Raw genomic sequence first — 12,771 nt, forward strand, 5'->3', positions numbered from 1 at the left:
CCTCCTCCTGAACTGAACTTCCCTCTGAAACTCTCAACGTGGTAAAAACCACAGTCACCGAAGCATCCTCTCACGATTCCCTCCCACTGGGCAGTCTTACCCTTCTCTCCACTTCCCAGCCCCAAGCAAAGATTAGCCCTGAGCTAATCTTGAAAAGACACACAAGAGCAGAGAAGGCAATAGCACCCTCAACAGGCCCCTTCCCTGGGCCACCTTGCCTCCCTGGGAAGCCTTCCCTGACAACTCGATTTAAAACTGCAACCCTTGAGCCAGAGCAGGTCTCCAGGTCCCACTTACCCTGCTCCATCTCCCTTTCCCATAGCAGTTATCCCCCGCCAAGCTACTATGTAATTTACCTGGTACGCTGATTGCTTCCTCTTGCTAAAAGGCAAGCTCCCGAAGTCAGGCATGTGGATCTCTTTCTTCACTGTTGTACCCCTAGTGCCTAGGCTAGTGCTTACACACAGTAGGTGCTTAGTAAGTGTTTGTGGAGTGAATGAATGAACCAAGCCTCAGGAACGGCCCTTGCTACTTCACTGCTGGTTATGCTGCAGGGAGCCAAGACGAGCTGCCCCACCTGGCCCTGCTTTCCTAGGTAACCGCCCCCAGCAGGTGGATCGACCGCCAGACCCACCTCCTCAGCCTCCACAGGCATCTGTGTCCTGGATCACAGCTAGGACTTGAGTGCTACCAGCTCGTGAGGGGGACAGGCTGTGAGTGTCCCCAGGCGCCTGGAAGCAGACCCACTGTCAACAGGAGTCAGTAAAACAAAGAACACTTATGAAAGACGGCTTTGGCCCAGATGCAACGGAAAGTGTATCTCAAAAGCAGAAATGTGTTGGAGGCCCCTGCTTTCAGGCAGGGAGAGCTGGTGTGTGGGATGGCAGAGATGCTGAAATCAACTGCGAAATCTGCCACTTGCTCTGGGGCCTATCAAAGAAGAGACTTGCCTTGTGTGGGGGACAGCTCCTTCTCCCCCGGTTAGGGGCTGCTCCAGGGCACCTGAGGACAGCCTGGCTCTGCCACCTCATCTCCTTATTTTTCTGCCCTGCTGACATTTCCTCTTACTTCCCTCCCATCGGTTTGGCAGGCTTTTATCACAGTGACTTCAGTGTGCATAGACAGTCTCTTGGGAGTACTGGAGTTGTAGTAAACACACATCATATACATACACATGGACATGTACAAAGCAGGAAGGAAGCTGACGGAGACAGGCAGACGGGGGAAGGTGTGCATGTGTGTACACATATGCACACTCAGACACACACATGCACACATGCGTATACCCTACAGAGATACCCAGCGTGGTGGAGAAGAGAGGAAAAGGACAGAGAAACATAATGTGACACTGAAAGAGACAGGTAGATCCTGACAAAATGACACTGATACCTAGCAGGGCTCACTCAAACACTCCAAGAAAAAGTATACAGGGAAAGCACCCTTGCTGAGCAAGAAATAGAGAGGAATTCACAGATCCTTAATACCAGAAACAATAACCGGGCTGGAAATTGTTCAATTTGCAAATAATCGTCATATTAGCTAAGATTTGTTCGATGTTCACTCCGTTCTAGATGCTGAGCCAAGCGCCTTGCACATGCATTATCTCATTTAATCCTCATCACCGCCCAGGAGATCAATACTATTTACTACATCTCCGCTTTACAGATTACAGACGGAGACCTGGGTGATCCGAGCCGGCCTCTCTCTCCCACCGCGTCACCTACCACATTCCACTTTCTCACTCCGAGCCAGCCCTTCTGGCCACCCCGGAAACACCAAGTCATGTTCCCATCTCACGGTCTTGGTGCTAGCTGTTCCTTCTGTCTGCACGATGATTTTTCCCCAGACAGTCGCCTCTTGCCACTTCACTTAATCCTGCTCTCCGCTCAAAAGTTCCCTCCTCCGAACGCTTCCTCTGATCACCTTCTGATGACATTCCCCACCATGCTCCCGGCCAGAACTTAATTCCTCCTGAGTGTTTTATTTTTCATTGTACTCACCATTACCTGACATACATCATTCATTCATTCACTCATTCACTCATTTATTGTCTGTCTCTGCCTAAAACGTAAGTTCTATGAGGGCAGGGAATCCATCTTGTTTCCACTGAATCTCTAATATCTAGAAAGTATCTAGAAAGTGCCTGTCTCATACTAGATTCTCAATAAATGTTTGTTCATATTGAATGAATGACTGAGGAGCTGAGGAGGTTACTAATTTGTCAGTGGTCACAGGGCCAGGAAGCATATAGTGTTTGTGTGCACAGACATGTACACACACACACACACACACCCCACTCCATTCTCTACCTCTGTTAGTTATACAATCCTTACTTCCAACCTTCTGATCACATGATTAGCTCCCTTGGCAACCCCCTCCCCCATCCTTAGGAGATTTCCAAAAGTCACCTCATTATCATAAACTCAGTTGTGGTTGAAAAACAAGACACTCATTTCACCTTTATGGCTCTGAAGAGATTTCAGGAACTGAGGACATGAAAGATTATAACAAAAGATGTTCCCATTGCTTTTATCGCTCAGGAAATTCCAAGGGTTTTGGCAGCTCTGCGCCAGAAATGGGGGCGAAGACCAAATATATATTTCTTATTATAAATCACAATATCACAGTTATGTATATTACATATGACTAGCGTGTCAGATCTATCATATTATTATTTAAGAGATGGTTAAAGTAGGCTATTTAAGTTTAGACAGAAATTTATTTTAAAAAAACACAAAGTAAAATACTTCAGGACAGGCCAAAATTCCTGGTAGTGACAAACAGATGACTTGAAGTCTGGGAAATCCTTCCCTTGTCTGAAGTGCAGTCTTTTGATTATATAAGTTTGAAATTGGAAATTAAGATAAGCAATAGATAATTCGTATCAGTCCCTTTCTTTTCCAATTCTGGTTCACTGAAGACACTGGGGATGCATTCATTCATTCATTCATTCATTCATTCATCAAGTAATTATCAAGGGTCTCTTAGGTGAGGTTTAGGCAGACAAAGAAGACACAAGACTGCCTTCAAGCTGCGTCTGGCAGGAGACAAAGGCAAGGAAGCCATCACAGCCCAGTCTGAGGAGAGCCGCCACGGAGGTGTCTACCACGTCAGGAATCACTAACTGGAGAATGCGACACCAGAGCTGAGTTCTGAGGGTCAGGGAAAAATCAGCCAGATGAGCAAGGGAAGTGCCTGCCAGGGAGAGCAGACAGAACTGCTGAGCAGAGTCGGCCCTGCAAAGTCTTCTGACCCATCACGGTTAAGACCGACCACCAGCAGACGGAGGCTGGAATCAGTCCCGGCAGCCCGGGTTCTGTAAATCCCCAGTATATCTACCAAGCTGCTCTTGCTCCAAGCTCTATGTGGTGTGCCCAGGCAATAGAGCAGTCTGTGGGGTCTCCACTGGGACTGGAACCCTGCTCCTTGCCCATCTCGACCTCAACCTAGACTCTTGTGCTCCATAGATCACCCAGAATCTTGATGTCACCACTTGCCCAACTCCAAACATGGCCCATGTCCAGACACTCCTGTTGCAATATCATAACAATAAGAGCCTCCAATTATCAAGGCCTCACTCTGTGCCAGGCTTGGTTCAAGCTTATTACATGGGTGATGCCATTTGATCCTTGGAACAATGCTATTGGACATGATTATTACCTCCATGTGACAGTTGAGAACATTGAGTCTTAAAGAGGTTAAGGAACTTACCTGAGATCACACTTAGTAAATAGTGGAGCCAAGGTTCATGCTCAGATACTCTGACGTCAAGGCCTACACATTAACCATTGTGCTACACTACCACTCCCCACAAAGAATCTGCCACCCCATTGAATACTAGTGTTGGCCCAGCTGTTGGGGGCCATGGATTGTGATTTTGGTGGCAAACCTCCCTCCATCTCCTTGAGGAGCAGCCCCAGAACGGATGAATAGGCCTTGGCCCTATCCAGTCCTGCCTTCCTTTCCTTTCCAATAATCCAGAGCTCCCAGCATGCCTCGCTGCCAAGCCTGAATGGGTACAGACCACTGACCATGCTCTCGGGGAAGCAGAATGGCTGAGGACAAGGAGCTCAGAATCCTGACTCAGTTATCAGAGGAGACTCCATACAGCTTATATTGTCCACCTGTGGAAGTTCTTACATGTTTTAAATTCCTGATTCAGAAATCCTGGCTTTCAGGTCAGGTAAGAGATCCTCAAATATTCAATGCCTTGTGGAGGTCTTGGGTTTTCGCCAAAGGGTTCATTTCACAAAGGAAACCTGCTTCCCCTCAGTGTCTAGGCCTCAAAGGTAGGGAGAGAGTGGGGAGTATGGGTCCCATTGAAAAAGAGCAAGGGATGAAAGCAGAGGAGCCGCGTCATACCCGGTCCTGACTCGCAGGGTAAAGTGTTCCCCTCTCGGCCCCACATCAGGCAATTCCCAAGCCATGGGAGCCTCAACGAGGGCACCACAATGGGTCCCAGTGTGGCTGATAGGGAGTCCCACACCAAGAGAAGATGTCATCGAGCTCTTGGGGAGGGTGGAGCTGCTGTGGGCTGCCAACGCATAATGTACAAGCCCTGTGGGTGGCATAATGTGGTATTCATCTCCCTCACTCTGCAGAGAGGGGACAGGCAGAACAATCCAGACTCTGTCAGCAAGGTCCTCTGGGGAGTTCAGGCCTCGCTAATGAAGATGAATAAGAGAGAGACTCTGCCCCTCAAGGCTGCTGCCTTTGCCGCATACATATTCATGGGCTGGAGAGACAGCTCCTGGGAATGACCCATCCCACACAGAGCTGACAGGCAGGCATATGGCAGTGCTAATCCACTCTTGAGGTGGGTGTGTCTTGTGGGGTGGAACACTCTGGGTAGTGAATTAGGGCATGCTGGGAAATACCCTTAAATATGTGGAATTTCGAAGACAAAATTTATTCCCTTGCCGGCTGCAGACATATGAGTCCTGGTATGAATTCAAGGACCCCTGAAGAACTTACTTAGTTCTCAGCTGAGTTCCAGAAGCAAGTCCAACTTTGCTACTTCCTACTCAGTATCAGCTAACAGTAATCCCTGCACCGTATCTATTCTCCCTGGCTTGGCCTCATGGAATTTGCTAGAAGTTCCATGTTAGAGTTACAGGTACACACGAAGGCTCAGGACGTATGCCGTGTCACCTCATCTCACACACACAGACCCTGTGTTCTGAATCTCCACCCATCTGACTCTTCCATGATGTTCCCTCAACGAGGAAATTTGGAAAACAATTCTTGCTCACCATAGACCTCCAAGGTTCAAGAAGAAGACCTTGGTGGCAGGTTATACCTTGTGGAGAGAAATCTAGACAAAAGACTTGGGCATCTGTACCACGTTTCTTCAAAAGAGAATCAATGTTGGCCCTGAATGTATATACACCATCCTTTTGAAGTTGGTAGATTTGTTCTAGACTCAGGGGTATTTTGATATTTTAAATGTTTCATTCCCTGTTTCAGCTCACTCAGCCTCAGTCCCCAGGCAGCATAACTGAAAGGATGCACGCTGAGCCAAAGAAATCAAATCCCCTCTCTGCCGCTGGCCTCCTGTAGGTTTCCACAAAGTCACAGGCTAGTACTTAGCTGCAAGAGCAACATCTAACAGAGCCCAGAGCCTTACCTGCCTTTCTGACATGATGTAGAGTTGCTCGTGGTCCTTGGAGAAGGCCATGTCCCGGAGGACGGGGCCGGGGTCTACCACCTGTACCGTCTCATACTGGAGGGCGTTGCCCCTGGGCCCATCCACCCGGATCTGTGGAGAAGAGGAAAAGGAGAGCCGATGTGAGTTCAGATCCCACACTGCCTACAGTCAAGCTTCAGCCCAGAGATTCTCCCAACAGCCAAGGGAGACGCAGAGAGCTCGCCTCCACGGTGCCCAGCGGCCAGGCCCGTAGGAGCAGGAGTGACACAAGTCAACCATGGGCCTCACACTCAGAACAGCAAAGAGAAAGGAAGCGGGAGAGACCAAACTGGGCTTCACAAAGAATCCGGTGTTATGCTGTCTGGTTCCCTAGGCCTCAGGCTTAAGTTTTTGAGGCCTTTCTTCTAGGTCTTTGGAGAAGAGGATGGAGTTGGTATTGGGGAGAGTGGTCTAGGGACTGGGTGAATGGCGGATAATTGAAGTTGCCTCAGATCAGAGTGTCATCCTGTAGCAGAAAGGCTGCATTTATTATTTACTATATTATTATTATTTGCTATATTATTTGCTACATTTGTTGGCAGAAAAAACTTGGGTGTAAGGACGTGGGCTGGTTTTTTGAAACTGCTACACAGCTACCATTGCCTCACCTTGGAGAGGAACAAGGAACCAAGGCCAGAAGTTTCACACCAAGTGGGCTCGTTCTGGCCATTAAACCACTGGCTCACACTTCAGATTTTGGCTCAGATATAGGGTCCCGAAACCTCCTGGAAGTTCTATGCATGTCCCCAGAGAAGGGGATGTGAGCATTCCAAGAAAACATGCTGCGGGCATGAGTCATCCTCAGTCTTCTGAGAACACTTAGCAGTGTAGACGATCTCCAGGCCATCCACAAGTCCTTCCCAGAGCTGCTTGGACAATGTGGAGACAACTGGGAAAGACTTTTGCCCACATCCTCCATGGCTGAGGACAAATCTAGAAAATAGAGGGGCTTTCAACCCCACATGATGCTCATTTAACCCTGGGTGTGGCCCAGGTCCCTAGAATCAGAACCATCACAGTTCTGAGCTCACAGATTCGACACAATCACTGCCCAGTGCTAATAATGCCACCCACATAAGTTGGGACCAAACATTACTCAGAATGTGGGAAGAGTGAAGGGAACGCTGGCGGGAGACAGGAAGAGGCCCAAGGTAGAGAATCACAAACTTGAAGAGAAGCCATTTGTATAAGACTCTGTAAGGTACCACAGTGTAGTTTTAGCGATTTCAATAACAACAAGAGAAAAAATTATACTCCAGATATTCACCTCATATATTCTTACTTTAAGTTTTTAATATTTAACTTCTAACCTCTCATGAGATCAAGGAGAACAGAAGAGTCATTCAGAGGAACTAAATTACAGAGGGGATGCCACGTCAATGTCAACTGATGACATCAATTCATCTGAAAGTCCACTGCCTCTCGTTTCTGTTGAATTCACTCAACTCTGACACTAGATTATTTTGTGATTTAGGTGGTTGATTTTAGGTTTGTTTCAGGCTCTGTTTGTTTATTTCCCTTTTAAGCATTATTTTTAAGTCCTTCCTAGACGTCAGGCACTGGCAGATGGTTTTGCACATACTTTCTTGTTGATATAATGCTCTCAATCCTATGGGTTTAGTGTTCATTTGTCCTGACTTACATGGCCTCTCCAGCATCCACGCCACCCTCTCCCGCCTTTTGGGTGGGGTTGGACCCACCCTCAGCTTCCTGGGGTAGTTCTTGATGGGCATAAGCAAATCAGTTTAATCTCACTAGGTTGCCACAGTGATAGAAAGAAAGCAGCCCCGAGGCAATTAACGTGAGCAGTCAGAGCAAAGCAGTGTTTCCTGATGGAGGAAGAGAGGATCTCTCCTCTCCCTCAGTAGGGTCAAAGAACTGTTGGCAGCCCTCTTACAAGAAGGAGGGAGCTGGAACCAGGAAAGGTCAGGCACAGAGATGGAAAAACATTGGTCTTTGGTGATGTCCCTAAGTCACTGAATCAAAACAACCCCGAAACCTGCCCTATGTTGGGACTTTTTAGTTACTCGAGATATTTCCCCACTGTTAAAGTAAAAAAAAGCTTTTTGCAACATCAAAAGTCCTCCCTGATATTGCGATAGAACAGACGAGGAAAATGAGACCCAGCTGCAATAAACAACTAGCCTGAGCTATAAAATCGGGGGACAGGGGGCTGGCCTGGTGGTGCAGTGGTTAAGTTCGCACGTCCCGCTTCTCAGCGGCCAGGGGTTCACCGGTTCAGATCCCGGGTACAGACATGGCACTGCTTGGCCTGCCATGCTGTGGTAGGCGTCCCACATATAAAGTAGAGGAAGATGGGCACGGATGTTAGCTCAGGGCCAGTCTTCCTCAGCAAAGAAGAGGAGGACTGGCAGTAGTTAGCTCAGGGCTAATCTTCCTCAAAAAATAAATAAATAAAAATAAAATAAAATCGGGGAACAGAAGTAGAATCCAGTTTGACTCTGAAGTCTGTGTTTTCCCTATGACCCTTATATGAGAGCTTGTTCCTTGACAGGTTTTTTGTTTGCTCCCTGGGGGGCGCCACCTAAATAAAAGCAGGTGGCTGAGGTCAGTGTCTGTCTCTGGTCTGTACAGTTCCAGAGGCTTTCGTCAATCAGTCCTGATTTTGATGCTGAAATACTTGAGCTTGAGTATTATTTATTGTAAAAGTGAAGAAAGAAATGAATAAAGCTAAAACTTCTCTTTGCTGATTTCCAATTAAGCTCAAAAAAAAAAAATGAAAGAAAAACAGGTAAAGGAATTAAAGAGAATATGTTTAGCTCTGAAAATCAAAATGCCTCAGATTCCAATAGCCCTCCTGCTTCTGTGCCCACCCCCAAGCCACCAGATGTCCACCCTGGCCAGGTCCTTCCTTAATCAGAATGAAACGGGACAGGTCCTTCCTTAATCAGAATGAAACGGGAGTTCATGCAAAACCAATTGGGATTACCACCCAAGTCTGACTTTGCGGTGATGGCCTTGGCCCCCAGCCCAGCCAGGCTTCATCCGAAGCTGTGAGTCACCTCTGAAGTGGCAGCACAAGTGACAAGAGGAATACTGAGCACCCTGGCTGGTCTCCAGCACCCTCAGGTCCCCTAGGGAATGCTGGCAGAACTGAGTCCCATTGGGTGCCCATGTCTGATCCCCAAAGGAAATTGGATTCAGTGCCTGAGCAATCTTCTTCATCATTTGGCTCCAATGTCCCTGCTCTTTAGGATGAGGAGACATGCTGGATGTAGGTGGACATCAGAGGAAACCAGGTGAACCGGGGCAGGGGCAGGGAGATGGAGCGGGGAGCACCAACAGGGCAAGTTTTCACAGGCCTGGCCTTCCCCACTTCTGCGCTCTGCCTGGTGGGAAGTCCGTCACTGGAGAGGTATGGCTGCTTCTCCCCCTGTTCCACCCCACCCCAATCCACTACTTGTTTCAGAAAACAGAAAGGAAAGCATGCATTCATCCATCTGCTGAAAGAATCTCACACAAGATACGGACAGAAGGAGTTTGTGGTAGGATTTGCTGAATGAAGGACAATCATAAAATTTAGGTAGGATGGACCAGCTGCTGGCTCTTGGGCCCTTACATGAACCATGGCAACAAGAGCTGCTAATGATTGAGTGGCTACTACGTGTCAGGTAGGATGCTAGGCATTCTGCATGTCTCTACGTTCTCATAACTCTGTGAAGTAAGCATCAATATTATCCTATTTACAGGTGAGGCACAGAGAGGTTTAATAACTTGTTCATGGTCACACTTCTAGTGAGCACCATGGCCTCGACCCACACCAGGGTCTGACTCATTCCAGGGTCCACGCGTCTATGCATTGATGTACTATACTAACACGTGGTGAGCCAGGTCCTGTTGGTTATATAAACCTGCATACCTTCAACAAAGGAAAGTAGTTGATGTTAGACAAACATCACCCTGGGAGTGCTGGAGGACCCATGTCTACGTCTATGGCAGTTCTTTCGGGAGAGAATCATGCATATGAACGAGGAAGATGCTGTCGTAAATTTTCGAATAACAATCTCTTAAATTTTTGTTTGATACCTTGCAAAGCACTCTTAAATAACATTATCTCATCTGATGGCTATAAAATTTTTATGATCTTGACTGCTGGCGTAATTGTTCTCATTTTACCGGTGAAGAAATTGAGATTGGGGCTGCTCTGCGCCTTGCCCAAAGGTCAATGATAAACCAACGACAGTCAGGACTAGAACCCAGGTCTCCCAGTTCCAAGCTCAGCACTTGCCTCTTAGCTATTGAGCTTTTCCAAAAGGCTTTGACAAGGTTCCACATGAAAGGTATTTAAAAATAATGAATCTCCGTGGGACTTCGGGCAGTTTGGCCGTAGAGGGAGAACTGACTTAGAGACAGAGAAAGACATATTTCTGTGTGAAGAAGTGGGAATGGGAGGACCCCCAAGCCCTCGTGTTATGACTAGTCTTATTCAATATTTTTTATTAGTGGTCTGGAGCAGGGGGCTGGGACATTTGCAGATGATTCTAGGCTCTTTGGAATAGCAAGGAGGCCATTGATGGAGATCAACTCCAGAAAGATGGTGCATCTTCTGCAGGGCCTGCGGGGGAGAAGGAGCTGTACGTGGGCAGAGGGACCTTGGACTGCAGTCTCCCGGGGCAGAGATCATGCCTGCTGTATTCAGCACTGCAGCCCCACTGCCTGGCACGGTCCCCAAGACGTGGTCGGTGCTCAATAAGTTGTTACTGACAAGCGTCGGTGAGGGTGTGGAGAAAAGGGAATTCTTGTACACTGTTGGTGGGAATGTAAATTGGTGCAGCCGCTATGGAAAACAGCATGGAAGTTCCTCAAAAAATTAAAGATAGAACTACTATATGACCCAGCAATCACGCTCCTGCATATATATCCAAAGGAAATGGAATCAGGATCTCAAAGGGATGTCTGCACACCCATGTTCATTGCAGCATTATTCACAACAGCCAAGACATGGATACAACCTAAATGTCCATTGACAGATGAATAAAGAAAATGTGACATATATATATATATTTATTATATAATATATATATTATTCAGCCTTTGAAAAATGGAAATCCTGCTATTTGTGACAATTATGGATGAACCTGGAGAATATTATGCTAAGTGAAATAATCTAGTCACAGAAAGACAAATGCTTCATGATCCCACTTAGATGAGGAATCTAAAATAATCAAACTCACAAAAGCACAGAGTGGAATGGTGGTTGCTAGGGGTTGGGGGGTGAGGGAAATGAGGAGATGTTGGTCAAGGGGTACAGAGTTTCAGTGATAAGATGAGTAAGTTCTGGAGATCTAATATACAGCAATGTGATTCTAGTTAGTAATACTGAATTGTATACCTGAAATTTTCTAAGAGGGTAGATCTTAAGTGTTCTCATCACAAAATGAAAGAGAAAGAAAATGGTAATGGAGGTGAGGTGATGGATACGTTAATTAGCTTGATTGCAGCAATTATTTCACAATATATACAGATATCAAAATATCAAGTTGTATACCTTAAATATATACAATTTTTATTTATCAACTATACCTCAATAAAGATGGAAAAAAATAAGTAGCTGCTAAATAAATGATCAACTCCTTCTGGGGAAAACCACCCACATTCTACCAACCCGACGATGGACTCTGAGCTGATCAAGGCAAGATGGGGGTAACATCAAAGTGTGATCAAGGTAAGAGGCAGGACGAAGGAAGGAGAGTTCGGTGTCATCATTTACTGCTCCCAATACTCCATGATAGCCAGAAAGGCCAACCAAATGTCAGGTAGCATTCAAATGGGATTTCAGGGGAAAACCGACAAACAGAAGCCATTGTCCTGGCCCAGTTCACCTGCACACAGAATATCATGTTCAGTCCACCCCTGATAAAGGAAGAAACATAATCTAGATGCCTGCAACTCGAGAACAGCCTAGGAAAGAGCCCCGCAGGCCACAAAGACATAGTTAAGATGAAAGGAGACACGTTGACCAATGGCTGTGGTTCAGTCACCCAGGCAGGGGCCACCCATAAGCTCATGAGGTGACAGCTCAGAACAAACTAGATTTATTATTGTACATATTAGGACAAATAAGATTTATCATTTTTCACAGTGTAGACGATACTTGTGGATCACCTAAGTGGTAAGAAGGGATGAAAACAGAAATTGATTTTTTTAAGGTAGAAAAGGTAAAGAAGCCACTAATGTAAATTTGGGCATTTAGAAGAAGTTAGTCTCTGAGGCTGACACCAGGGAGAAAACTGCATTCTAACCCCAAGTGTCCCTTGACGGGGTGACGCTCCACACTCATTCATCATCCACCATGCGTGTGTGGAACGGCCACTGTGTTCTACGGCCAGAGCTGGCTTCTGGATGAGAAAGGTGGGTCTCAGCCCGGCCCTCCAGGAGGCCTGTCTCCTGAAGGGCTCAGATTTCACACTCACAAGGCCAAGTGGCAAATGTTACCACAGAAGGGTGTTCAAAGGCCTCTGTTCCTTCTTCCCAAGAGATGCGGCCGACTGACTGGAGTGTAACCAGGGATTATCAGCCCAGCCCCAAGCGAGGCTCGAGGGAGCCTGTGCACGCCGTACGATGAAAGGGCTCCCAACACGGCAACAGCGACTATGAGAGTTTGACTAATGAAACACACGGTGGGTAATACCAGATTTATTCAAAAGACAAAATCCCTTAAGTCAGTAGGAAGACTGATCTGAAGTAACAAAATTAGTGGTACTAACAGATTTTATAAAGACATAACATATTGGCAGAGGGAGGTAAGAGCAAAAATACAGAAAAGGGGGTTGGGGGGAAACGTTTGGCAGTCTTCATGCAGCACTGTCCTGAGGAAACTGAGTGTGAAGGTTTCTCTGTGGAAGGGCATGGTGCCCCTTTAGGCCTCACCTCTGGTCCAATGGAACATTCTAGACCAGCGCTGGACAACAGAAATATAACACCATCCACAAATGTGGGCCACATATTCAATTTTAAATTCTTCAGTAGTGGTCGCATTTAAAAAAGAAACAGGTAAGGGGCCGGCCCCATGGCTGAGTGGTTAAGTTTGTGCACTTTGCTTTGGTGGTCCAAGCTTTCGCTGG

General features: G+C 46.8%; 1 protein-coding gene across 2 annotated transcripts in view; it reads right to left on the reverse strand.

Annotated features, from left to right (window-relative positions):
- Positions 1-12,771, reverse strand: part of PLXNA4 (plexin A4) — a 428,442-nt gene that overhangs the window by 151,155 nt on the left and 264,516 nt on the right. For both annotated transcript variants that reach the window (XM_014840844.3, XM_070513683.1), the window contains exon 4: positions 5,627-5,758. In XM_014840844.3, coding sequence (XP_014696330.3) covers positions 5,627-5,758 — 132 coding nt within the window. The remainder of the gene's footprint in view (positions 1-5,626; positions 5,759-12,771) is intronic.

The sequence above is a fragment of the Equus asinus genome, chromosome 1, assembly GCF_041296235.1.
Source record: "Equus asinus isolate D_3611 breed Donkey chromosome 1, EquAss-T2T_v2, whole genome shotgun sequence".
Taxonomy (NCBI): domain Eukaryota; kingdom Metazoa; phylum Chordata; class Mammalia; order Perissodactyla; family Equidae; genus Equus; species Equus asinus.